The sequence below is a fragment of the Aythya fuligula genome, chromosome Z (assembly GCF_009819795.1).
Source record: "Aythya fuligula isolate bAytFul2 chromosome Z, bAytFul2.pri, whole genome shotgun sequence".
Lineage (NCBI taxonomy): Eukaryota > Metazoa > Chordata > Aves > Anseriformes > Anatidae > Aythya > Aythya fuligula.
In genome coordinates, this window is record NC_045593.1 from 68,538,566 (window position 1) to 68,565,079 (window position 26,514).

The following is a 26,514-nucleotide window of genomic DNA, read 5'->3' on the forward strand; positions in this document are numbered from 1 at the left end:
GAATGATGTAGAAAACAGCCTTTTCAGTTTATAAATCACTCAATAGAGTTAGAGTCACAGTTCTGTTCTTCATTAGTACACACTTTTCTTGATGTTAAGCTTCCAAGTAAATATTTAAGATGTAAAAACTATCAGCTGATCTCTTAATAAAGTAACCCATTGCATCATTATTAAATTTTGTTATTGACTTGCATTTTTGACAGGAGGATATTTTGTCATCAACATGATGGTCCTAAGGACAATGACTGCACATGGGTTGCTTTAACAGATAATAAGTTTTATTAAATTTTTGGTATGATAAAAAGAAATGACCAAACTTTAAGGCACTCAAGCCCTTCTTCAGATTTGCAGGTCTAAACACCCAGAAGCTTGCATTTTTTTTTCAACTATATCAGTCTGATAACATCTACTAGCAAACCACATTCAGCTGCTTTGGAGTTAGCATAGGTTTATCAGGACAAAGGAGCCCTGACTTCCAGTGGAACTGTCAACTGACAGACCACTCTGGACCAAATAAATTTAACTAAAAATTTGCAAAATAACATCTAGGGTTCTTAGTTGCATTCATGCATTGTAAATGACCATTATACAATATATTATTAGCTGTCATAAATTATTTTTTTGTTGCTTTCTGAGTAAAAAGCTTTTCTGAAAAGTCTGAAGTCTATTTCTGTGATTTCTTACACACTGCTTGAATTCTGGCAGATTTACAGAGAGCATTCTTAATGCAAGCATGCTGGCTTAAGCAATTCACTTTTCCCTGATTTTGTTTCTCTCATGCGCCATTGCACATCTCTGTTGTTGCAGGTGTAGATGAATTAAATAAAAGTCTTGGCCAGAGACAAGTTCTTTCCTCTGTAATGCACTTTTCTCATCATGTAACACATGGATAATGCCACTTTGTAGCAGCTAGGCTTCCTACAGATCCCATTTCAACCAGCAAGAATCTTTTCACTGCTTTAGGTCTGATTCCGATTTCCCACATGTGTTTCTTCAACTCATTTGGGGAACAGATTTTGAACTTTAATTAAAAGATGTGTTTATCCATGTTTGTGCATTTCATTAACCATGTGTTCAACAATTTGCAGGATTTGGTATATTTTTACCACATCCATTAAAAGAGCCTTAATGGACTGCACAGCAGGTGCCAAACACCCCCAGGCTCCTCTTTTCTGGACCCTTTGTGCTGACCACTGCCTTGGGGTTTACTTTTTTGCCCAGCAAAAGAGTAAGGCACACCAAAGATCTTTTTTCAGCAGCTTGTGAGAGTTTGCTGATGGGTGAAAAACTGCTAGAGCTCTTTGGACAGCAATCCTACCACTGGGTGCTGCTTGTGCTCCTTGACCAAGGCTAGTCACAGTATCTGTATGACTGCTGGCATGTGCTATGACAGGGCTCTGATCAGCTGCTGTTATTCGAAGTTTTACAGCATCATTTCCAATGTCACCATCTAGATCTCTTCTTCTGGTAATGATAATGTGATTTTTGGCTGCTCCTCCAGTTTCTTTGCTGACTCTGTAAATGTCTTTATACCCTGTCATTCCCAAAAAAAAAAAAAAAAAAAAAAAAAAGAGTATGGAGACTCTATTTCCCTCTCATTTGTTTGAGTTGTGACTGTCTAAGTAACACTGTCACACTCAGTTCTTTCTGGCTCCTTGCCACCGTCAGTGTGGTAGTCATCACTGGATAAGAATGTGCTGAGTCACATGATGCTTCCTGTGATGTTTGCTCTTCTTTTTAGGAGACCTCATTGTGACTTTCACTTTTCCATCACAGACTCTGTCCCCCTTGGACTTCTCATCATGTTTTTCTTTTTCATATACCTTGTCTCACTACTTGTGGATTGTCTGAAAGACTATCTTCACTTGTGTAGCAGTCACCAAATTTTGATGACCTTTTCCTGGGGTCAGTTGCTCTCCCTAGGCTTGTGCTCTCTTCAACTTCATTCTCCATGGGGCAAGTTTTGTACTTCCTTTTTCCAGCAGCCTTCCCACATTTCATTCTGCCAGGCCCCCAGGAGGGGTTTTTGACCTGTTGCTTGATTGACTCCTTGAGCTGTATCATGAAAGCAGTAGCAGCTCCTGTAGGGCCTCCTCCACTCTGCAGATCTGTCCTTTCAATAGAGGATTTTATCCTGTACTCTGTATTAGGAGATTGCCATGGATCATGAGCATTAGACTGAATGCTCTTCCTGAAGGAGGATTCATAGCCATCTCCAACCTTCTTTTGATTATATAAATCAGAACTCTTCCAGTATCTTCTTTCCCCATTGTGTCTTTTATAAAAATGATCACTGTCTCTATTTCTTGATCTCCTTTTTACATGGTCTTTGATACATGATCATGATCATTTCCTTCTCTGGATGTAGTGTTCTTGTGACTTAGAGAGCCTCTCTGGCTTTATGGAGAGATCACAGAATCACAGAATGGTTGAGGTTAGAAGGGACTTACCCTTGGTGGAAAACAATCAGGTCAGGAAGTACTGAAGCAAACTGGACATATGTTCAAGGACCCTGATGGGATGCATCCTTGAGTGCTGAGGAAGCTGGCAGGTGTCATTGCAAGGTCACACTTGATCAAACATGTCAACTGAGAGAAGTGTCTGGAGATTGAAGGAAAGCAGATGCAACTCCTTTCTTCAATAAGGGCAACAAGTAAGATCCAGGGAACTGCAGGCCAGTTAGCCTCATGTCAGTCCAGGGACACAAAGAAGAAAATCATCAGGAATAGTCAGCATGGATTCACCAAGGGGAAGTCATGCCTGACCAACCCAATAAGCTTCTATGATGATCAGCCTGATGGATGAGAGGAGAGCAGTGGATATTTTTTACCTGCTCTTCAGTAAGTCCTTTGACACTGTCCCTCATAAGATACTCCTAGAGACACTGTTGAAATATGGGCTGGATGGGCAGACAATGAGGTGGATTATAAACCAGCTGAATGGCCATGCCCAGAGGGCAGTGATCAGTGACATGATGTTTAGTAGGAGGCCATTATTGAGTGACATACCTCATGGGTCAATACTGGGTCCAAACCAGTTTCACATGTTCATTATCATCTGGATGATGGGGCAGAGTGCCCCCTTAGCCTCCTCAGCAAGTTTACATATGACATAAAACTGGGAGAAGTGGTTGATATGATACAAAGCCATGCTGCTGTCCAGAGTGACCTGGACATGCTACAGAAATGGACTGACAGGAACTTCATGAAGTCCAAAAAAGAAAAGTACAAAGACCTATATCTGGGGAGGGAAAGCCTCAGGCACCAATATATGCCAGGAGCTACCCAGCTGGGAAGCACTTTTGCAGAACAGAACTTGGGGATCATGGTGGAAACCAAGAAGAACATGAGCCAAAAATGTGCCTGTGCCCTAAGATGTTTTGCTGCTTCAGGCAAGGTACTGTCAGTAGGTGTATGGAGATGATCAAATTATGCTACATGTGAGTTTTCAAGAGATTTTCTAAATGGCTTTGCAGATACAAAGTTAAGAACAAAGCACTAGGCCATATGGCATAAGACTTTTCATAGTACACTATCTTCTTGCATGTTATTCTTTCTTAGCTGCACCAAGTCTACAGGTGCAACTCAACTTCAGTCAGCTCCCAGCACATAAGACTTCATTGCTCCTCTGCTGCTGTTAATTACTGTTCTGCTCTACTCAGCATTGGTGAGTCTGCATTGGGTGTACTGTGTCCAGATTTGGGCCCCACAGTACAAAAGGGATCTAGATGTACCAGAAAGAGTCCAACAAAGGGCTACAAAGATGATGAAGGCACTGGAACATCTCTCCTGTGAAGAAAGGCTGAGAGAGCCGGGACTGTTCAGCTTGGGAAAAAGAAGGCTCAGGGGGATCTATCAATATATGTAAATACCTGAAGAGAGGGTGCAGAGGGGATGGAGCCAGGTTCTTTCCAGTGGTGCCCAGTGCCAGGGCAAGAGGTAATGGGCACAAACTGGAACATGGGAGATTCTCTATGAACATCAGGAAACAGTTCTGTGCTGTGTGGGTAATGGAGCACATGGCTGAAGTTTGAAGGGGCCTCTTGAGGTCATCTTGTCCACTCATCCTGCTCAAGCAGGGACACCCAGAGCAGGTTGCCCAGGATCATGTCCAAGATGCTTTTGTAGACCTTCAAGGCAGGAGACTCTACAATCTCTCTGGGCAACCTGCTCTGGGCAGCCATTCTGTGATTAAGGTGCAGAATAATTTTCAAATACTCCTTTTCATAGTTTGCCTTACTACTTGAGATGTTGCAAACTATCAGCTTGCCTTGCAGAACAGAGAAATAAACTGTGCTCCTAAGAGAACCTCTCTGGAGCTGAGGTGCAAGGTTGTTCAGGTGACATAAGAGGCACAACAAGAGTCTTCAATTTTCTTCTGAGAAAGGTGAGTGGCATTATTTTGCTGAAAGTTAAATGATATTTTGACCACTTCTGCTGTAAAGGTATTCTGTTGAAGCTCAGTAAGGTGAGCTGTGCAAAAATATTTTTGACATGTTATTCTGCCGCAGGAATAAAAGGAACAAAGCACTTTTAGAAGCTGAATATACAGAGAGCTTATTTCTATTACAATCTCAAAATTCTCTGTATATGTTAATGTAACCTAAGGCAATGTTCTCTATTCTTCTTGATAGTTATCTGTATATCTTTACTGATCAAATTTTTTATGATGTAACCTTAATTCAGAAGGGATATTTTCATGACTCAGTTCTGTGTACTTCTCCAGGTCCTTATCTCTACACTTGCAGCATTTCTGAAGCAGCTCGCCAACTTCTGAAATGGCTGGGTTTGCTTTGGGGTGGTCACAGTCATTGAAAAGTTAAGAGCTGGGATTATTATTTGCAGTAATCTTAAATGCTAACTCATAGAAAGAGAACAAGAGACTTGCTATTGTGTTTTCTAAGTGTTGTCAGGAATTCAAGGAAGTCAACACTTCTTGAGAAACAGATGTATACAAGTTACACATTCAGTGCTTTTCAAAAGCAGAGCTGTGGCATGTGTAGTGGATTCTAGGAACCCTTAGATGGTACCAGCATTATGTTCAACCTAGAAATAAGGAGGTGAATTTAACAGTTTACTTCTGTGATATGTAGTAAAGCTAGTAACAATATTGATGCTTTTATTTATTTACTCTCCCTTCCATCAAATAGAAAATGTGCTGTTGGAATAGAAAATATTGTTTCAAGACCTTTTTGTAAGAGGGGGTTTTGTAGTTTGGGTTTTAGAGTATAGTGAAATGAACTTAGCTACATTTGTTATAGATTATGGGAGAAAAAACATGTTTCTAGGTTTAACTTGTAAACATGGAAACTAAATTATTCTGGTGTTGTCTTATAGCATACTGAGTTTGTATTGTTTTGTGTACATCAAAAAAAAAAAAAAAAAAAAAAAAGAAGTATTTCTGAGTAAAAGCATTTTGTAGTTAGTGCTATAAAACGGGTAAACAGTAGGTTGGAAATACCTATGAAAAGATATCAGTAGCTCAGTGGTAGATAGTGAACAGCCTATACATACTGTAGAAAATCTAAATAGTCTTAAAATTACTTTAAACCTTAGATAAGTTACCTTGAAATAGAGAAAAAAAAAAAAAAAAAAAAAAGAGTTATAATGAGAACTTAAGACCAAATGAAGGCAAAAGGTCTGACAGCTTCTGTATATGACATCTCAGAAATGGGTATTCAAATTGTACTGCACTGAGTACTCACTTCTCACATTTTATTTAACAGAGATGAATCAGAAAACATGTCTCTCTGTTGAACAGAAATTCTTCAGTTTTTCAGGTGTTTCAGTCAGTCAACAGATTGAGTCATTTTGTCAGTTTTGAAGAGCCCCTGCGTTCATACTGATCTGCTGAGTGACACCAGAATACAGTATCAATTTTTACATATATGCAATTTCTTCATTTGAGCATGTGTGTGAACATAAGTGATATATATTCACTTTGACAGCATCAATGGCTAAACTGGAATCATAGAAGAGCCAAAAACACAGTTAAAGGAGAGATTCTATTAGTTCAGAAAATAACATTTACCTCCCATTAAATCAAGTTGTGGGTTTAAAATTTAAAAAGTAAATTAGAATAAAAGAAGGATTTTATTCCTTAGAGCTCAGATCATTTTAGAAATAGTTGGTTGTTGGAAGAATCATTAAAATGAAAAGTTTTCTTTGCCTTTTATGTGAGCACATTGTACAGATCATGAAAATAGATGAAAACTTGATAACTGAACAAAATACATCTGAAATATGATTTACATATATTTGCACTTGTACTTTATAAAGAAGAAATTTGTGGGAAAAGCAAGTTGGGCATACATTAGAAATGGAATGAGTAAACAAGAATGTCAGCTTCTCTTTCAGAAAAGATATTTCTTATTCAAATAAGCACTTGGCACCTTAGCTTTTGTTTAAGGTGCAAAAGTGGAATTAAATATGCTAGGCACCTGGCTTATTGTATTAATTATTTTCTCTTAGTGTACTTATTTATAAAACCTCTTCTGTTCATTAAATTATTTTTTTCCAGTTTAGAATATTAACAATAGTGATTTAATAATTAGAGACCTCTTAAAAATAAATATATATATATAAACATGTTTTATCATAATTATATTGTTGTTTTTTTGAAATTGGGCTCATTGGAGAATGACTTTTGGTTAAGGAAGATAGGGAGCACCACACTAAAATGTGGAGAAGAAAGGGGGAGGGAAAGGAAAGGGAAAAATTCATTCAGAAGGGACCTTCAAAGACCATCAGGCCCAACTGTCTGACCACTTCAGGGCTACCCAAAAGTTAAAGCATGTTAATGAGGGAATTATCCAAATGTCCTTTGAACACTGGCAGGCTTGGGGTACCAACCACCCATCTAGGAAGCCTGTTCCAGTGTCTGACCACCCTTGAGGTACAGAAATGTTTCCTCATGCTCCATCTGAATCTCCCCTGGTGCATCTGTGTGCTGCTCTCCTGTGTCCTCCCATCACTCACCAAGAAGCAGAGACCTGCACCTCCCTCACTGCCTCCCCTCCTCACGAAACTGCAGAGACCAGCAAAGTCACCTCTTGGCCTCCTTTTCTCCAGACTAGATGAGCCAAGTGTCCTCAGCCTCTCCTCACACACCATGCCCTCCAGCCTTTTGCCAGCTTTGTTGCCCACCTCGGGATGCTCTGAAGGGCCTCAACACTCTTTTTATGTTTTCGAGCCCAGCACTGCACACAATATTTGGAACATCTGGCTGTGCTGTGTTTAACTCACCCCTCAGTGGGGTTTGCCCTCCAGGCTGCCAGGGCACACTGCAGGCTCACGCTGAGCCTGCTGCCACCAGCATCCCAAGGCCCCTTTCTGCAGGGCTGCTCCCCCGCCACTTGCCTCCCTGTCTGTGCCTGTTCCTGGCACTGCTCCATCCCAGGGCAGCACCTGGCATTTTCCCTTGTTGAACTGCAGGTTGTTAATCATCCAGTGCTCCACTGCTCCAGTCTGTCTGCTTCTCTCTGCAAGGCCTCCCTTCCCTTCAGATGACAAAGAAAAATAAAATTGATGTTTCAGAAGAACAGGAGATATAAATTTTTAGTGAACAAGATGATTACATCTTTCTTTTCTCTGCTCGGGGGAAAATAAAGTACTGCAAAAGTAAGAAAACTTTGACTCACTCTTCCTTCTCAATGGGTAGAGAATGTCAGTTGCTAATAGCAAGGTTTGCTAAAGTAAGGCTTAAGGTGACCTCTAATTCACATGTATAGTCATTAAAAACAGTATAAAAACAGTAATAAATGTTTGTGGTAACTGAGATTGCAGCTGTCTGCATCTATTATTTAAATAATACACTCTTCAATACAGACCTACTACATGAGTGTAATAAAATCAGACAACTCTAGTTGTATTAGGTTCATGTGCTGTCACACACACAAAGCTATGTAGATAGACACCGTATTTGTTGCTTTCTACAAAAGCAAAGTTTACTTCTCATGCAGAGCAATACACAGTTGTGTAGTTATGTTTGGCGCATCTGTGTTCCCAAAGGTTACAAAAGCACCCTGCAGCCTCTCAGCTATTGCTTTCCTAGCTGTATATACTGTTTCCTTCTGCTGTCTTCCCATTTTCTTTCAGCGCTATGTTTCCCTTTAAGAGATATACATGCTTACTCCTTTAGGAGCTGAAAGGTTCTTCCACTTCTCCTTACTGCCCTGCCTCTCTTTCTAACTCTCCAAAATACCTTCTGCCTTCCCAGTGTTGAAAATGCTATTTTTATACACTCAGATTCTGTATATTTCCTTCCTGTCTGCTGCCTGTGTATGGCCACAGTACTGTTTTCTAACACTTAAAAACTGATTCACAGAAATTTGGTGCTTATACTATAGCACTATTGGCACTCAGCTAAGTCAGGATCGATAATGCTATTGCCTGTCCAGAGTTAGTTAATAATTCATAGCAGCAATTCCAAAATCAACTGAGGAGAAATAGTGATATGAGGAAATATGGAAATAATTAGATTAACTTTATTATACAGAGCATGATGTAACTAATTATTTGCTGTTGACTATGTAATATAGACTGACTGCACAATTAAATATTTATGCCTATATGAAGAATTTTCTGAGAACTCAAAACTCTGTAACCTAGATGTTGGTAGAGTCAGCAGTTGCTAAAAATCCTGCTCAATACAAGTGAAAATAGTTATACCTGTAGTAACACATCTCTGTTCTTGCTTCCATCTAATGTACATTTTAATTTTGAGTAACCAGCCGAAATCTATGTGTTTTTTTTTCTAGCATTTTGGTAGCGTGCAGTAATGAAATGCCATTTCCAATATAATTGCTATCAGTATCAGGATTTCATCACATGCCTTCTGTGGGAACAGAAATGTTGTTTTTGGAGAGTTACATTGTTTAATGGAAAGGAATGTGGTATTGAGACATGCTTGCAGTGATAAGAAAGCTTGGCAGACTACCTTGCAAAATGCAGACAACCAGAATCCTTAGAGCAATTAGGCGGAAATCACCGTGTAAGAAACATTACCACCTCAAAGAGTATAAAAGTCAAAAGAAATGTGTTTTATAACAGGCCGGCAACTGAAAGCCATGTATTGTCTGTGAAGCACCGGATAGATTGTGACCCTGGATTACCCAGTCAATGAGGAAACAGGGGAGGGTCCCGGTCCTCGAGGAAAAAAAAAAAAAAAGTGTATAAACTGTGTTACGGAACTAGTAGGTGCGCTCTCCTGCTTGTGGGGCGCCCGCTATTGCAATCGCGAATAAATTACTACTTCACTGAGATCCTCGCCTGAGCCTAAGTTATTGGCAACGGAGTGTTTCTCACAATTTGGGGGCTCATCTGGGATCCTGCCTACCGGGAAGCCCCACCACCTCAGCAGCAGGAAGGTATGCCCCGAGACTGAGGCAGGATACGTGATATAGTGGGGAAGCGAAGAAGGTTTTAAGAACCTTTAAGAAGTTGTTTTTTTTTTGTTTGTTTGTTTTTTAAAAAAAAAGAAAAAAAAAACACTCCGGGTTTTAAGAATTGATCCAGTAACTCTGTGCACAGACCAAGGTAAGAAATATTAAGTATTGCCTCGGGGGACTCTGTGTGATGTGTGATTGAGACGTGCTTTTGTACGAAGCGGGTGTGGAGTCCTGATCCGCGGTTTCGTAGCTCCGCGAGGGGTGCGGCTGGAGACGGACGAAGCGTGAAATAAGGGAGAAAAAGGATGAGTCTCGGGAAATTTGGTGTATGGCAAGCCCTTGCACGGGGAAGTGCTTGGCAGTACACCTCAATTTTCCACAATCGGAACGTTAGTGTGTGGTACCCTGCAGGAGGGAAATTTCAGTAGCAGCACACTGACAAGGGCTAGGAAAAATGGGAAATATGGGTTCCAGGGGACAGGGAGAGGTCCTTGGGGGAGTGCCTGCCGACCGTTCTTCCTGAAGAATGATAAGAAATGGGAAAAATAATCTCAAAATTAGAGGAGATGATAAATAATAATAATAATAATAATAATAATAATAATAATAATAATAATAATAATAATAATAATAATAATAAGTATTGTGTATCAGTCTGGACAAAAGAACCAATTAAGGAAACAGCAGTATTTTGGCCAAAATACGGGTCTGATGAAAATTCAGGCTTTAACTTTATATGTAAACAATAAGATTCGTTTTTCGGAGAAGGAGCCAAGTTATGCTCCCTATAATATTGCACTGGTGGCAGCAGCAGTTGCTCCAGGAAGGGAGACAGGGACTGCAATTAACACTGTCCTTAAAGAAGGAGCATACTCTAGGCTCTGGGAAGAATTAGAACAAGGTAGAAGATATATTGAGAATTTTGCCTTCCCTGATACTAACAGTACTAACACTAACTGTGTATCCTCTTCAGTGAACTACCCCCCACTTTACCAGCAGAGAGGTTAGGACTTTTAAGAAGGAGATGAAGTCTTTAACTGAGGACTCCAACAGCCTAGCTGAACAATTAGACCAGTTCCTAGAACCTAACTTATACTCTTGGGGTTGGGGGGAGGGTATGTCTCTAAGTATGTTGTTTGCAGGAGAAGAAATGGGAATGATCAGGAGGAGAGCTGCTATACAAAAATGGGAAAGAGCCCATCCTCCAGGACCATGGGTAATACCGGCAGAGCGGAAATACCCACTTGGTGATCCTGGCTGGAATAGCAACAGTGTGCAACACAGAAATCATATGAGAGACTTGGGGTCAGAATGTGAAAATACTCAGGAATGAATCCCGAGGACACGGTATCCCAAGGGCTCTTGAAAGTTCATTTTGTGATTAAAGCATGGCAAGATCCACAGAAAATGCTCCAGAAGGTGGGGGGATGTAGTGAACAGTCACTGGGGGGCCCTCCAGTGGGAGGCCCTGAAGCTGTATGTCAGGAGGGGAGATGAGAAGGAAAAGCAGAGAGCGGAACTAATGGTATTGACAGTGCAGCAAGTAGTGGGGCAGAGGGTTGGAGAAAGAGGAGGAAAATCTTCAGGGGGAGTCAGGGCCAGGATGTAAAGGACAGGAAGAGAGATGAAGGAATGGCAGGCAAGGAAGGCTGCCTGTGTTGCGGCCTGAATCCTAGCAGGGACAGGTTTTGATTCGATGTTTTTAGTGTTGCTGGGCTGGCCACTTCGAATAGAAATATCCTGAGTGGAAGAAGAAGGAAAGAAGGAAAATGGAATTAAATATGGTATTACTGATATGTCGTTTCAGCATCCTGGAGGGAGAAAGGTATGGAATTACGTTGGCCAATGAGTGAGCTTTTGGTGAAAGTACAGGCTGGAGAAAGATACAAAGAAGTATTAAAAAAGGTTACTGAAGATGTTAAAGGTGTGGTATGTGGTGTTTGACAGAGCTGTGTGAGGTTGAATGAGCAAGGAAAGAGGATGTAGACATTATCTAAGTAACAGCCTAGAAGTTTTGGTATATTTGCTGTGGTGTTTGGTCAGTTGCCCAAGTATCAGGAAGGGAGGGGATGGCGGGGGAGGACAGCCTGCTCCACCAGGAGCCTGTCCACAGGCTGCAGGGGAGCTTCGGCTCCAGCGCCTGGAGCGCCTCCTCCCCCTCCTTCTGTGCTGACCGTGGTGTCTGCGGGGAGGTTTCTCGCTCCTGGCTCTCTCAGCTGCTGTTGAGCAGCAGGTTTGTGTTTGTTTGTTTTTGTTTTCATGGATGTGCTCTCACAGAGGCATGGACTGTGTTGCTCATGGGTTGGCTCTGAGCACTGGTGGGCCCCTTTGTAAAGTATCAGGGGTTAAATTAACCAATGAAACCCTAAAAAGGGATGATCCTAAGTTATTGGCTACTGAATGTTTCTCATACTTCTCACTTAACAGAATATTGTCGAGGTACCTTACCTATTTTACCTAAGGCACTTCTGCGATAATTGCTTAATTCCTGTTTGATTTAAAAACAAGTAAACAAACAAAACCCATCAGTGACTTAAATGCTCAAGCACGATGTTTTTTTTCATTAATCTCAATATATGAGTATTCGATCTGTCTACACTGTGGAATAATTAGGCTGTAGGAGAACTCTGGAGGTCAACTTCAAAAGCAGATCAGGTGCACAGGCCCATTATAGATAAAGTTTGGAGCATCTTTCTAGATGAAGATTTTTCTTCTGATATGGATGATGTCTGAAGAGTCAGTGAATGACATGTGAGCACTGCTGATGTCCTCTGTAGTAACTGAAAGGTAACTGTCATTTTACATATATATATATATATATTTTTTTTTTTTTTTCTGTACTTTTAAATTGAACTTCTAGATTTTTCTCTTGGTGTTTATGAGGGGTAGAAGGCAATTATTATCTTATAAATTAACAAGAATTAAGCCATATTGCCCCAAAATTTTAATACAGTATAGGTGATAGTGTATTGTTAGTGAATTCTAAACTACATCAAATGCAGGGGAGATGCAGGCCATTTGTCTGCAGATTTTGTCCAGCTTCAGCCAGGATTTTATTTTAGTGTGCATTTTTCAGGTTTATTTAGTAAGGCTTTAGTAGCATGGGAGCTGCAGGGCTGGTCTCTGTTAGAAGATATGAGGAGCTGCCCCATGTTAGATAAGAATCAGTTCCAGATGGCTCTGAAAGGGCCCTGCCACTGGCCAAAGCTGGTCTCACCAGCTAAGGTGTTTGCACCTCTGTGAAAATATACCTAAGAAAAAGTGAAAAACAATGTGTGGTGGCACAGGACTTGAGAAAATGTGAGAGAAACAGCCTTGCAGACCCCATGTTCAGTGAGGAAGGAGGGCAGAAGGTGTTCTGGGCATGGAGAACAAGTTCCCCTGCAGCCTGTGGAGAGGCCCCTGGTGGAGCAGGCTGTTCCCCTGCAGCTCATGATCAGATCTCTATGCTGCAGCCCATGAAGGAGCCCCTGGTGGAGCAGGTGGATGTGGCCTGGAGGAGGCTGAGAACCAAGCAGAGCCCCCACTGGAGCAGGCTCCTGGCAGAATCTAGTTTACAGAGGCACAATTAGAGATGAAATACTGCTAATAATTTCTGCAAGTAAGTTGAAGTCTGTGCAGTTTAACAAACTTTAAACTGTTGTCTAAGTTTAACAAATTGCTGCTGATTTGTTTTATGTGCTCATCAGAAATATTTGTTCATGAGATAACAAAGTTCTGGGTAATTTCTTACAGCTGAATTGATACTGCCTACTTGTGAGAAAAATGTTGGCTTGCATGGGAGAGGAATTCTATAATCAAAGGATTAAAATTTTCAGGAAACTGTAATGTCCAATGATAGGCCAAAATAAATAAATAAATAAATAAATAAATAAATAATAACCAATTTTATCTCAACATATAAACTCTAATTGCTTATCTCTTTTCTGGATTCATTCATCAGTAGTTTGTGTGTAGTCATCCAGCAGACAAAAAGAAGATCACTGTAATACCTTTAATGGTACAGGATATATACATTAATTATGGCCTAGTCACATTTGTAATTACCATGGTCTTCTTTCTTGACTTTCTTAAAAATTGAAACAACATTTGCTAGCTTCCAGTCAACAGGGACCTCTGCAGATTCCCCAAACCATAGAAAAATAATTGAGAGAGGTCTCATAATGACATCAGCCAGCTCTCTGAGTACCCTTGGATGAATCCCATTGGGCCCCATGCATCCAGCTGGAGCAGCAAATCCCATACATGTTCAGAGATGGTTCGGAGGTTATCGTTCCCACAGTCATGGTCCTCCAGCTTGGAGTTTGAGAATTAAGGAATTAAAATAAGCATCTGTCTTTCTAGAAGTGAGGGTTATGTGATGCTTTACAAATATGCAAGACAGGGTCCTCATGCTGCAGTACTTAAAAATCATTTTCCCTTTGTGATTGCACAGATTTCTTCAGATATTAATCTGAATCATTATTAAGTAAATTGAATTTCGTCACATTATTGCCCTGTTGCTTGGTGTCAAAAAGTACTTGCATAGCTCTGACAGCCATAACCTTAGCAGAAAACCTAGGTGCTACAACAGATCTCTGCAGAACTGTATTTGCAACTTTTCTCCACTGAAGTAGTTAATCATTAACTCATGCCCCCACCCACCACTCGTATCTATTAATAATTAATCAGGCTTTACAAATTAAGTCATTCTTTCAGGCTTAAGGATTCTTTTAAAAGGCTTTAAGGGACTTAGTGAGAAGCCCTTTGGAAATCTAATAGACTACCGTAGCTTGATCTTCATTGCTTACTGATCCCTTTCAAATAGAAAAAAATAGAAGTAAGAAAAAATCAAAGTTTGCAGTACATTTTATAAAATGTGTAACATGAGGCAATCTAAACGATGGTTCATGCAGAAAAATTTGTTTTGTATAGTATGTAATCCAAAAATCATTGTTCAGACAGCTGGGTTCTCCCTGCAATGTTAATTATTTGTAATAAAAGACTTTATGTCTTTAACTAAGGCCTTAACATCCAGACGAATTCATTATGTAGGCTATGTAATAATAACTCTACATCCTAAATACACAGTTAATGAGCAGTAGGGACTTTTTATTCTGTGGAGGTAATCCATAAATATGTTTTGGTAATGTGATAAACACTTTAAATATATATACACTGGATTTGTATCTAAAATAATTCAAATATATACATGACAACATAAGTAAACTTATGAATTATTTATTTTTCAGCGTCTTTAATCATATATGCATCGTCATCTACCCAATATGATGCTGGTGATTATTCTCTCAGCTCAAATTACTCTTTTTCAAGCTGTTGAGAAGCTACCACTGAATAGACATTTCAGGAGGTAAACTTTTTGTTTACTTTCTTGAAGATCACTTTTTTTGAAAAATTAAGGGGGGAAAAACAATTTTCGTACAGAAACATCTTTAGGGTACACATAGGGATGTGACATTTTCACTCACAGCCTGATCACTTTGTACTTTGGTTCTCAAAAGTTTTTCCAGATCAAATCAATTTTGTACATTTGAATTTTAGTAGCAACATTTTAACTGCAGTCTTGTTTGTAATCCTTGTTTAGCTTTCTTTTCTATTGTATCAAATATTTGTTCTCTGTCCTAGATAAAATCTAGGATAAAATGTCTGGACAAACTCTTCATTTTTACAATCAAAAAGATTTAAGTGATAATTAAATTGAATTGATACAAACAGTACAGAATGCTTTGCACATTGCTTATCATGACAAAAAATATTAACCTGGAACTTAGATAAAACTGTATTTACGTGTAGTGTTAGATAAGAGATGTAAGAAAAAAGATATAAAGAGAAATGATCCTTATTTCCATTGAAGCAGTTATACATCCATGGAACTACAAAAAATATTTTAAGGAGTGCTTCCTCTGAAATTAGATTGCAGCACTAGTTTTTATCTTGTGGATTTTTTTGCCTATCAAACTACTGAGAGTACCATATATTGTGTTTTTACCTTGCTGGGCGTCTCTCTCACTCCCCCTCCTTAGAAGAAGGGGAGAAGAAAGTATGCTGGAAAGGAAAAAGACTCACAGGTTGAGACAAGGGTTGAGATACAGCAAAAAGGAAGAGGGGAGGAAAAAAAAAAAAAAAAAGGAAAAAAAAAAGAGCAAAGGTTGTGCAAAGCACACTGAGAGAGAAAAGAAATTACTCTCTACTTCCCATCAACAAGTGATGTTCAGCCAAGCAGGACTTCCATATGCACAGTGGATGTTTGGGAGGACAGACTTCATAATGAGAGCCCCCCCCTTCTCCTTCTCCTTCCCCTTTCCCAGCTTTTATTGCTGAGTGTGACACCATCTGGTATAGAATATCCCTTTGGTTGGTTTAGGTCAGCTGCCCTGGCCATGTCCCCTTCCCACCTCTTGCCCATCCCAAGCCCACTGGATCTTAGAGGGGTTTGGAGGGAGTCTTGGTGCTGTGCCAGCACTACTCAGCAATAGACAAAACTTTGGTGTGATACCAATGCTGTTCTAGCTACAAGTGCAGAGCACAGCACTGTATGAGCAGCTGCAGGGAAAGGTAACTCCATCCCAGCCAGACCCAGTACACCACAGGTTTTTTTGGAACAAAATTTTGTTTGTTTGTTTGTTTGTTTGTTTTTATAAAACTACATCTACTGAAGCTTCTATATTAGAATGCTTGGAAAAAAAAAAAAAAAAAACATATAAATATATTTTCAATTACAAGACTATAGTGATCTACATACAGATTGTTTAGTGCTAGTGGAGTGACACAGCATGATATACTGTATTTTGACTCTACCTTGCCTTCTAAACCATGGGGTTCATTTATACCTCTAGAGCCTCAGATACATGTCTATGACCTTGGTATCTCTGAAACAGAAAAAAAAAGCTTTAATTGTAATGATCTTTCTAATAAAAGGTGTGATTGTGATCACACCTAACTGAAATGAGACTAACTTCATTTTCTTAACCAAAAGAAAGAGTTTGTCAGGGCATCTGACAAAGTGTTTCACAGTTATCACTGTAGGATTGTTTTCTTAATTTAACTGTGAAGTTAAATACAGACTGTATGATGAAGTCTGTATTACCCAAGAACCACTCTGAAACCCAACATACATACTAAACACTGTTGGCACAGAGCCATGGAACATAATACTGAAGGTAGCAACAAGAGAAAAGAATACATATAGCTTGAATTGGCAGTGATGAACAGAGGGTATTACAGTCAGAAACCAGCAGCTGTTAAGCATAAGTGATGGGGGGACATGTGTGGTGCGTGGGCAGTCCCCTCCTGCTGCAGCAGCTCCTGGGTTGGTAGAGCAGGAGACTTTTTTTTTTTTTCATGGTAATACATGGTTGGTAGGTTAAAGGTTGAGGTAGTTGTTGACAGAGAGCCAGGCGTGCCAGATTTAATTGAAGAAAAACAGGACAAATAAGAATGAGCAGGATGGATTCCCTTTTACTTTGAGCCAGCGCAGTGGAGGTGAGCTGCCTTGCAGCCAGCCGCAGCTCAAGCAGTCATGAATTAAAGCAGAGGAATAGGAGAGTGACCAAGTATCACTGACTAATTTAACAGATTAATGCACTACAATGGCATTCGCTAAAGAGATACTTGTCTGCGCTGAAGTGCCCCTTTAGCTACTTGGGTGGGCTAGAAGGTCAAGCCAGCATCAATAGAAGTTCCCCCTGCTTCCCCTGAACTGAATTCCTGGTATTCCTGAGCTGAATACTAAACGACAGGACGCTCCCTGCCCGCCCTGAGCCATGCAAGAAACCCAAAAAAAAAAAAAAAAAAAAGCGAGTACAACAGCGACAGAAGTAAATTTAAGGAAACCTTCCTTGCTCCGGGGCCGCTCTCCCTGCGGCTGCCCCTCGGGGCTCGCCGGGTTTCCGCCGCTCGGGTCCCGCCCGCCCGGAAGGCGCCGCAGGTGAGGCCACCGGGGCGGGACGGGACGGGCCGGGCAGGGTGCGGAGCCCCGGGGCCGGTGCCGCAGCGGGCAGGTGCCGGGGCTCTTCCCCCGCCGCCGCCGCGCCGAGCGCCGGCCATGTCGCGGAGCGCCTCGTCCCCGCCGCCCGCCGGCTCCTCGCCGCCGCCGCTGCCCCTGCAGCCGCCCTGCGGCCCCGGCGGCGGCGGCGGCGGCGGCGGGGCGGCCGAGCTGAAGCCGGTGCGGCGCTTCGTGCCCGACTCCTGGAAGAATTTCTTCAAGGGCCGGCGCGGCCGGGAGGCCGGCTGGGGCAGCACGGCGTCCGACATCAGGTACGTGTCGGATGGGGTGGAGTGCTCGCCGCCCGCATCGCCCGGCGCCAGGCGGGCAGAGCCCCGGTCGGTGCCCGGCTCCTACCGGGAGCCCTATGGAGGGTCGGGGGGCAGCTGCCCGTCGAGGAAGGAGGCTGAAGCCATGCTGCGCGGGGACTCGCTGGGGTCGCTGGAGCAGCATGCGCCCACTGGCATGACCTACAGCGAGCGGGTGGAAGCCTACCACCAGCGGTACGCCTACATGAAGTCCTGGGCTGGCCTGCTCAGGATCCTCGGCGTGGTGGAGCTGCTGCTGGGCGCCGCCGTCTTCGCCTGCGTGACGGCCTACGTGCACAAGGACAACGAGTGGTACAACATGTTCGGGTACTCGCAGCCCTACAGCTACGGGGCCAGTGGCACCTACGGAGGCTACTACTACAGTGGACCCAAAACTCCCTTCATCCTGGTGGTAGCCGGCGTGGCGTGGATAGCCACCATCGTGCTGCTGGTGCTCGGCATGTCGATGTACTACCGGACCATCCTCCTCGATTCCAACTGGTGGCCGCTAACAGAGTTTGGCATTAATGTGGCCATGTTCTTTCTGTACATGTCGGCGGGCATAGTGTATGTCAACGACATCAACCGAGGTGGTCTCTGCTATTACCAGTTCTTTAAGACGCCGATAAACGCCTCTTTCTGCCGCATAGAAGGAGGTCAGACAGCAGCAATCATCTTCCTGTTCGTCACGGTGGTCGTCTATCTGATTAGCGCGTTAGTTTGTCTGAAGCTGTGGAGGCACGAAGGAGCCAGGAGGCACCGGGAGTTAATGGAACGAGAGGTAGGTCCTGAGCAGCCGCCTTCTCTCTGGTGGGTATGGCATGGCGGGCACCGCTCCAAGATCTTTTCCTGGGTCAAAGACTGGTCGTATCAGGTGTGCAGCAAGCACAAAGCCTTTGAGGGTGGGCTTTCACAAATCTCAGAGCACTGAATAAAAGGTGCATTGAAGATGCCTGGCCCAAAATCTTTTTTGTTATTGACTTTGGTAGGGAAAGGGCTCTGTTCGCTTTGGAATACTGGGTTCTCTTCCTGCAGCAGGTGATGAACTGCTTCCTGGTATGTGTTTTCCAAACAAAGGAAGAAATGAACAATGTGCCTGTTCAGCTCTTTAGTAGGGCTGGGCTTAAAGCCACCTAGCATTTCTTTGAAGAATGTGCTTTCAGCATGTGAAGTGCTAGCGTGAGCCACAATAAGAATATGAAATATGCATTTGGACTTACAAGCAAAATTCTAAGCTACTTCTTTTTGTCTTTTTAGCTTTGCATATAGCAGTACTAGGCAATAATGGTAATAATAGAGCTGCCTAGATCTAGGTGTCTCAGATTTCAAGTAATTTCATCTTTTGAATTAAACTATCTTGCATTTGCAGCTGGCTTTGCCCCTACTAGAAACTTTCAGTGCTCACCTAGTTAATGATAAACTGTAATAGTGGAGACCTAGCACTATCAGCTAGAACATTCAAAGTCATCTGCGTAAAAACCTCTTTCACGTGAATGCCCCAACAAAAAAAAAATAATAAATCAATAGAACTTAATGTACCTTTAAAACTTGCAGTGAAACCTGTGAAACCCTAACTTACTGGGGGTCAGTATTTAAATAACTTTAGTAAGAGATACCAAGTTGTTTCATCAGCTTTATGATTGCAGTTTGTTGACTTGTAGCATTTTCATTTAATGCTGTTTTTTTTTTTTTTTTTTTTTGCCAACATGTTCAATGAAACTGAGGCTCCCCTTTTAAAAAGTGAATTACAGATGTATGATAAAACTTTATTTTTAACAAATTTGCAAATATGTCCTTCAAGATTGAGGTGATTGTTGGCATTACATAGAAGGTTGCTCAGACATTCTTCCCTCTTATTATCAATGTTCTTTTATTCTAGTTATTTAAGATTTTTATTTTTTGTAAGCCAATACTTCTAAAGCCAATTATACAGGTTAGGTGAGAGGTTAGTCTGGAGAATGCTCTGCAAAATAGCTGCTGGTTGAGTTACTGGTTAGCACACTGTTGTGTTTGCTAGGCAATGAACTAGACTGCAGAGTATCAGCAAGTTAATACAGGCTGGAATGTGAAATAATCAAGGTGATTGGCAATTGATTGGAGTATTTCCTCTACACTGCTGCAAACAGCTGTGCTACAGAAGATCCTGTCGGTTTTGGTGATTTGTGTTAATTCCAACATTCTTAAATAGCCTTTAAAGAAATTGATCTGAAAGTATTCCTTATGCTAAATTTATTCATACTTGAATATAAATACATAACGATCTGTACAGCATGACTCTGGGGGGTGGGCGAGAAGTTTAAGTGTCTGTGTGTTGTTTTTTTATCTTATTATTACTTAAAATAAAACATTAAAGGTCGTGGGTTTTTTTGTTTGTTTGTCATTTGTTTGTTTGTTTTATAGATGAAAACACAGTCGTCTTTACCAGAAAAGAAGGTAGGAAGGAAATTTATTTTTCTCTTTCTTTAGTAGCATTTCAGTGTGTATTCTTTTTCTTTTGACTCTTCGTTTTGGCTGACCTACCAATTCAGGGAGGGGAGGAGGCTAGGAAAAGATTAGGTTTAATTCTTCAATGTAGTTGGGATGGTGTTCTACCTAGAAGATTTGGAAGAAGCTTGTGAAGAAGTTATCGCTCGTTAGTCTAGGTTATAAAATTTACTGTAGACAGAAAATCTAATGTCTGTTTCTGTATGTGACCTTACTCTCTTTCATGAAGTGACAAGTTCTATAGCACTTATCATAGAGTTTTGCAGACTTACCTGTAACAGCAGAGTGTCTGATGCATTGCACGTTTTAGGGATTTTTTTCCCTCCTGGTTGCTTACTTAGATTGGAGAGTAGCCAGTGGAAGCACAGTAGTAGGTGCTCTGTAACTTCAGTTTGCTTCTGTGACTCTAAGACTGCTTCAAGTCCCCTTTGCAAACTTTGAAATATCAGCAAAAAAGAGGATTTTAGTGCTTCTGCTGCAGAAAGAAGCAGGTGCATATACTACAGAGTTTGAATGGGATCTTACTACAAAAGATGTTGATGATTCCCAGAGAACTTCTGGTGTTTCTTTCAGTCCTAAATGTCTTCCAGTAGATACTGTGAATTTCCCACCACTGTCTTCTCTGTTGCTTACTTCAGTACTGAATCAGAAGACTTTTTTTTTTTTTTTTTAACGTCTTCTGCAACGACTCCATGAGCTATTATTTCTGGATTAAGGGATAAACTGTAGAATATTATGCAAGGGGAAGAGGAAAGTCCAGTTACTATACGAGAAGCATTACTGTAACTCTTTCCTAATTTTCTCATTATAGTAAAGGTTGTAAAGAATGTACTGCTGTTCAGTTCTCTTATTAATGTCTTCATATTAATCGGATACTTCACATTAATTGGTTACTTTATGGAGTTTGTTATATTGCATTTGAAGGACAGCTGACTTTCTATTTGGAACTAATTTTTTTTTTCCTTTTAAAACTTAGTATGACAGTGATGGACCAAGAGAAGAGGCCAATTACAGTCAGCTTAAATCAGTGGAAAGGAAACAGGAGCTACTTAATGGTCATATACCTGCAGGACACATTCCTAAACCTATAGTGATGCCAGACTATTTAGCGTAAGTGTCTTGACTTTGATAAAAGAACATAATGGAGAATACTCAGATGATGTTTTTCACTCAATATTTCTCATATATATATTCATGTTTTCTGTGTCATGCTGTGTATACTGTGGGAACTCATAATTCTTTATCAATGCTGTAGACACAGCAATGTAAACAAGGAATCTGGACTTTTAAAAACAAACAAATCCCCAAACACAACCAAAATGTTAGAACAAGTTATAATCTAACGTGTAGAATAATTACTAGAGTGTAAGTACCACCACATAGGGTGGGAAATTACCACATATGTGGGAAATTACTTTTTAGCCACTGAAAACTGACTGATCTTCTACTTACTCTAGTGCTAAATTGATAATATACTCCCTTTTAAAGAGCAGGCCTTTACATGGTCAAGTATGAGACGATAAATCGATTTATCGTCTAAAAATAATATCGATAAATCGATAAAAGGTATGACTATTTGTCATACCTTTCAATGCTTTGCATACATGAAAATTTCAGCAGGTTACAAAATTAGCAGTCAATACAGGAATACTATATTGATGTCAAGGGTCTGTGTGTTTTTTGAAGTCATATGTCTAATACTAGTTCTTGAAAATCCTTTTTCTGAAGGAAATACCCAGCAATTCAAACAAATGAAATGCGAGACCGGTACAAAGCAGTATTCAATGATCAGTTTGCCGAGTATAAAGAACTGTCTGCGGAAGTTAATGCTGTATTAAAAAAGTTTGATGAGCTGGATGCATTGATGAGACAGCTTCCTCATCATCCTGGAAGTATATACGTAAGTACCTGTGAAGTGGGCTTATGGAAAGCACAGGTAATATTAAGCAGATTCTGACTGACTTTCTTTGGGCACAACATCTAGTAATACTGGCAATGGCTCAGTAGGAGAGACAGTTTTCCCCAAATATGTTCTTTCTTGTTTGGTCATCAGTCAAGGCTGCTAAGTTGCAATTAGATTGTATTGGTGTGTGTTTGTTTGTTTGTTTGTTTTTTCCAAAGTATTTTCATGCTATCAGCTTTTAAGTTGGAGTAAATTAATTATTTTCACTATTTCCCAAGTTCAGAATGTACAACTAAAATAAATCAATAAATCTCATCAACTGAGAGATTGACTTCTGACAAGTATCTTGTAGAATTTACAAGAAGATTAGGAGTGTACTCAATGTGTTTAAAAATGTGTGGTCTCTCTTCTTAGGAACAGGAAAGGATATCAAAAGTTCTGCAAGAATACAAGAAAAAGAAAAATGTGAGTGATTTCAGCTTTACATTGCTCAAGAATCTAAAGAATAGCAAAGAGAATGTAAATATCAGCATTTCTGATACTAGGTACAGTTTGCTAGTTCAGGGTAACCCTAGCAATTACAGGGCTTTGTATATTTTGTCTTTTAAAACTGTAGCATACTACCCACTTCATTCATGTCAACAACCTGTTTTGATACTAATGATTTTACTAGTCAGATGTGGAAGAAAACACTTTTGAGGGTTTCAGTCTTCTAAGAGTACATCTCATCTATTAATATTCCAGAGTCCTTTCAGAGGACTACTTAGTCTTTGGGATCCAGTTCATATACATTCACTAGCTGGCACAGACTACAGATACATTAACAGAAAAGATAGTCTTAGCCTTCAAAAGAAGTTTTGTGTTTTCTTTGTGGCATGAAATTAAAGTGGACTTCCAAAAATAATTTCCATTGTGGTCCAAAAAGTTTCACTTTGTCATTTTCAAATGCCAGCAGTATTCTATTAAAAAAAGTCATACATTAAAAGTACCCTTTTTTTCTCATAAAATTCAAATTTTGTGTCCATGCTAAGTTTCATTGCTCTTTTGGGAAAGGGGCTTATTAGACATACCAGAACACATGCATAAAATTATGTAGTAGAATGTCACTTATACATAGAGATTTCTGTTTAAAAGCTGCTTTGTTTACTGTGTAGCTACAGCTCATTAAAGCAGAACTTCTTCCTGCAGCCCTTCACAAAGGAACGGGAAACAGGAAGGAAATAAGAAAGAATATGATTTTGGAGAATAATTGTATAATGTCCTTAATCAAGAACATCACTGTAATAGACTACTTTTGGATGAAACTGAAAACATGAATATTAATATAAGGGTTTGTGTATTTTTGGCAGGATCCTGCATTTTTGGAGAAAAAGGAGCGTTGTGAATACCTCAAGAATAAGCTTTCTCACATAAAACAACGAATTCAGGACTATGATAAAGTTATGAATTGGAATGTACAAATATAGCAGTGCCTTGACCTCGGGGATACTACTTTCTGGTTTTTAAATCAATATGCATATTTTAAAATATTTATTTACTTTCAGAACTGTACACTTTCTACGGGGATAACTGCCTAATCATTTTGTCACTTATTTAGATATTGTATGTTATGGTCAGGTTTTGTATGCAGATCAGTTATAAATCCATGTAAAGAAGCTGTCAGATATGTTTAGAATACCAGTGTTAACATTATGCTGTCATCAGCCAGTACACAACCTGGCCTCTTAAGGGTGCATACTTTATCTGAAAATACTGTATCTGCAGAGTCCACTAAAAAAAGCAGTTCTAAATACTGTATCAAGAGTGTGTATATAAATGCTGTAACAATTTCAGATTTTATGTATAGATGACATCTTAATGGTATCAGAAAGAGTTGAGCTGTTCCTCGTGGCTGGGGTTTGGCAGAGTAATTCATGACACAGAAGTACTCTATAGACTTGTTTTCTACTTAGAAAGTAGGAAATCAGTTTTATAAGACTCCTGTATTTTCAAATTCTCTGCTGTATGTCAGAAGTTATCTGGAATTTCACCTAATAAGGGATGCAGAATAAGTTCCTGTTTAAGCAATAATTGTATGCTGGGTTGTGTTTTGTTTCCTATGCTCCTCTGTCAAGATGACACAGCAAATATGTGGCCTTAAGGGAAGAGAGGTACAGAGTTGGAATCATGTTTAGTGGTCCACTAGCATTGCTAGTGTTCTCTACATATATTTTAGGGTTTGTCTTAGTAGGTTTCCATGGCCTTAAAGAAAAGGAAAACACTCATTTTCTTTGTCTGCAAGATACAGGACTTTTTGTTTTGGACAAGTTTTAAGATTACCTTGGTGCAAGTGTTTGAGAACTCATTATTCGGAGAATTAAATTGTTTCCCATTTGAAGTATAAATTACTAGCATCTTTTATAAGGGCAGGTAGGATGTTTTGTGTATTTTCTAAAGCATACGTTTTCATATTGTGTCTTGGAGATACAGGTTTGTATATGCAAATCTTTCCACGAGCTAGCGAATTCTCTTCTTTGTATGCTTTTTTCACATCTTTGTTTACTTTTTTACTTAGTGAAATTGTTAGAAGCATTGGTAGTTTCTTTGTACAGTTTTCTATACCTGCAATTTGACTTTTCTTAAATACATTTTAATTAAAAAAAAAAGGCAGTGTAACCATGTTATTCTATTGTTCATAAAGGCATTTGGTTGGAAAGGAGGTGCTCTGCTTAAGGTTATTTTAATACTTGTTTTACTGATTGTGTTTTCTTCAAAAGAAAAGGTTTCAACTTTGGCATTAATGCAATGGGAAGGTGTAGGAAAGCCGTTTCCAGTTTTGAACAGTGATGGTAGTGCTGGTGTAGCCACAATTGTAATTGTTGGAAGTGCATTGCTATACCTCTCTCTGAGCGTTAATTCCCTTTTGAGTTTTGAGCCCTTATCATTTATGATGCAATCATGATGGCTGCAAACTCACATTCATATTTTTGAAGTTGACATTCCAGTTTTATCAGCCACTTAAATTCCATGAGTTTTAGTGGATGAAGTAAATAACACAAGACACTATGGGAACAGAGAGAGTTAGAAAACTTGGCACCTCTTCATTTGAAAAAACTTCAGTCTGATCCACCTGAACAGTCTTTCAGTATTTCTGTCAGCCTGAGGTCAGACAGCAGTAAGTGTTATACTTTGTTCTCCTACTTGTCTCAATTGTCTCTTCTCCAGGTAGCTCTCCTTTTCAACTAGGAGGAAACCTTTCTACCTTATAAAGGAGCTAGGCCAAGTGTTTTACACCTATTGTGCTTTACATATGTTAAAAAATTAACTTCTGTTTGTAAGCTCCTTGTCAAAGACTGCAATCTAATGCCCTTTCACTGTACACTCAGACTTCTTGTTGCTCTCAGTGGAAATTCTGAGCTTTGTGTCAGTACCAGAAGATGACTAATTGAAGTTTAAGGATCAACTGATGTTTATAAAACGCTAAAAAAGAAGCTGACTTTGTTTTCTGGGGAATCATAGAATGGTTTGGGTTGGTAGAGACCTTTAAAGATCATCTAGTCCACCACCACGGGTTGTGAAAAGCCCCACCCAACCTGGTGGAAGGGGCATCAACAACTTCCCAGGGCAACCTGCTCCTGTATTGTCGTGGTTTAACCCGGCTGGCAGCTAAACACCACGCAGCCGTTCGCTCACCCTCCCCCCTCCCTCTCTGGGACGGGGGAGAGAAATGGCAAGTGAAGCCCGTGAGTTGAGATAAAGACAGTTTAATAAGACAGGAAAATAATAATAACAAAATAATAATAACAATAATAACAATAATGGTGATAATAGGAAAGTAATAATTATATGTACAAACAAGTGATGCACAATGCAATTGCTCATCACTCGCTGACCGATGCCCAGCTTAACCCCGAGCAGTCCGGCCCCCTCCCCCCGGCTAGCCACCCCTATATATTGTTTAGCATGACGTCAGATGGTATGGAATACCCCTTTGGCTAGTTTGGGTCACCTGTCCTGTGTCTGTCCCCTCCCAGCTCTTACTGCACCCCCAGCCTGCCTGTTGGCAGGACAGAGCAAAAGGCTGAGATGTCCTTGGCTTGGTATAAGCACTGCTCTGCAACAATTAAAGCATCGGGGTGTTATCAGCACTCTTCTCATCCTAAGCCAAAACACAGCATTCCACCAGCTACTAGGAAGAAAATTAATTCTGTTCTAACTGAAACCAGGACATGTATCTAATCTCCCTCATAGTAAAGAATTTCTTCGTATGTCTAATCTAAATCTAACCTTTTTTTTTCCAATTTAAAACAATTACCTTTTGTCCTGTCACTACAGTTAAAATGTCTAGCTCCATCTTTCTGATAAACTCCCTGTGTATATTGAAGTATTGCAATTGTAGAATTGTAGAATGTCTCCGGTTGGAAGGGACCTTAAAGACCATCTCCAATCCCCATGCCATAGGCAGGGA

The 26,514-nt window shown here is 40.3% G+C and overlaps 1 protein-coding gene across 1 annotated transcript; it reads left to right on the forward strand.

The window, feature by feature from the left end:
- The first annotated feature begins 17,432 nt into the window (after positions 1-17,432).
- MARVELD2 (MARVEL domain containing 2) lies at positions 17,433-25,688 on the forward strand. Its single transcript, XM_032206771.1, has 6 exons — positions 17,433-18,461; positions 20,081-20,113; positions 21,141-21,274; positions 21,893-22,064; positions 22,482-22,532; positions 23,417-25,688. Exons 1-6 carry the CDS (start codon positions 17,433-17,435, stop codon positions 23,531-23,533), a joined length of 1,536 nt encoding a protein of 511 aa, XP_032062662.1. The 3' UTR covers positions 23,534-25,688.
- The last annotated feature ends 826 nt before the right edge of the window (positions 25,689-26,514 follow it).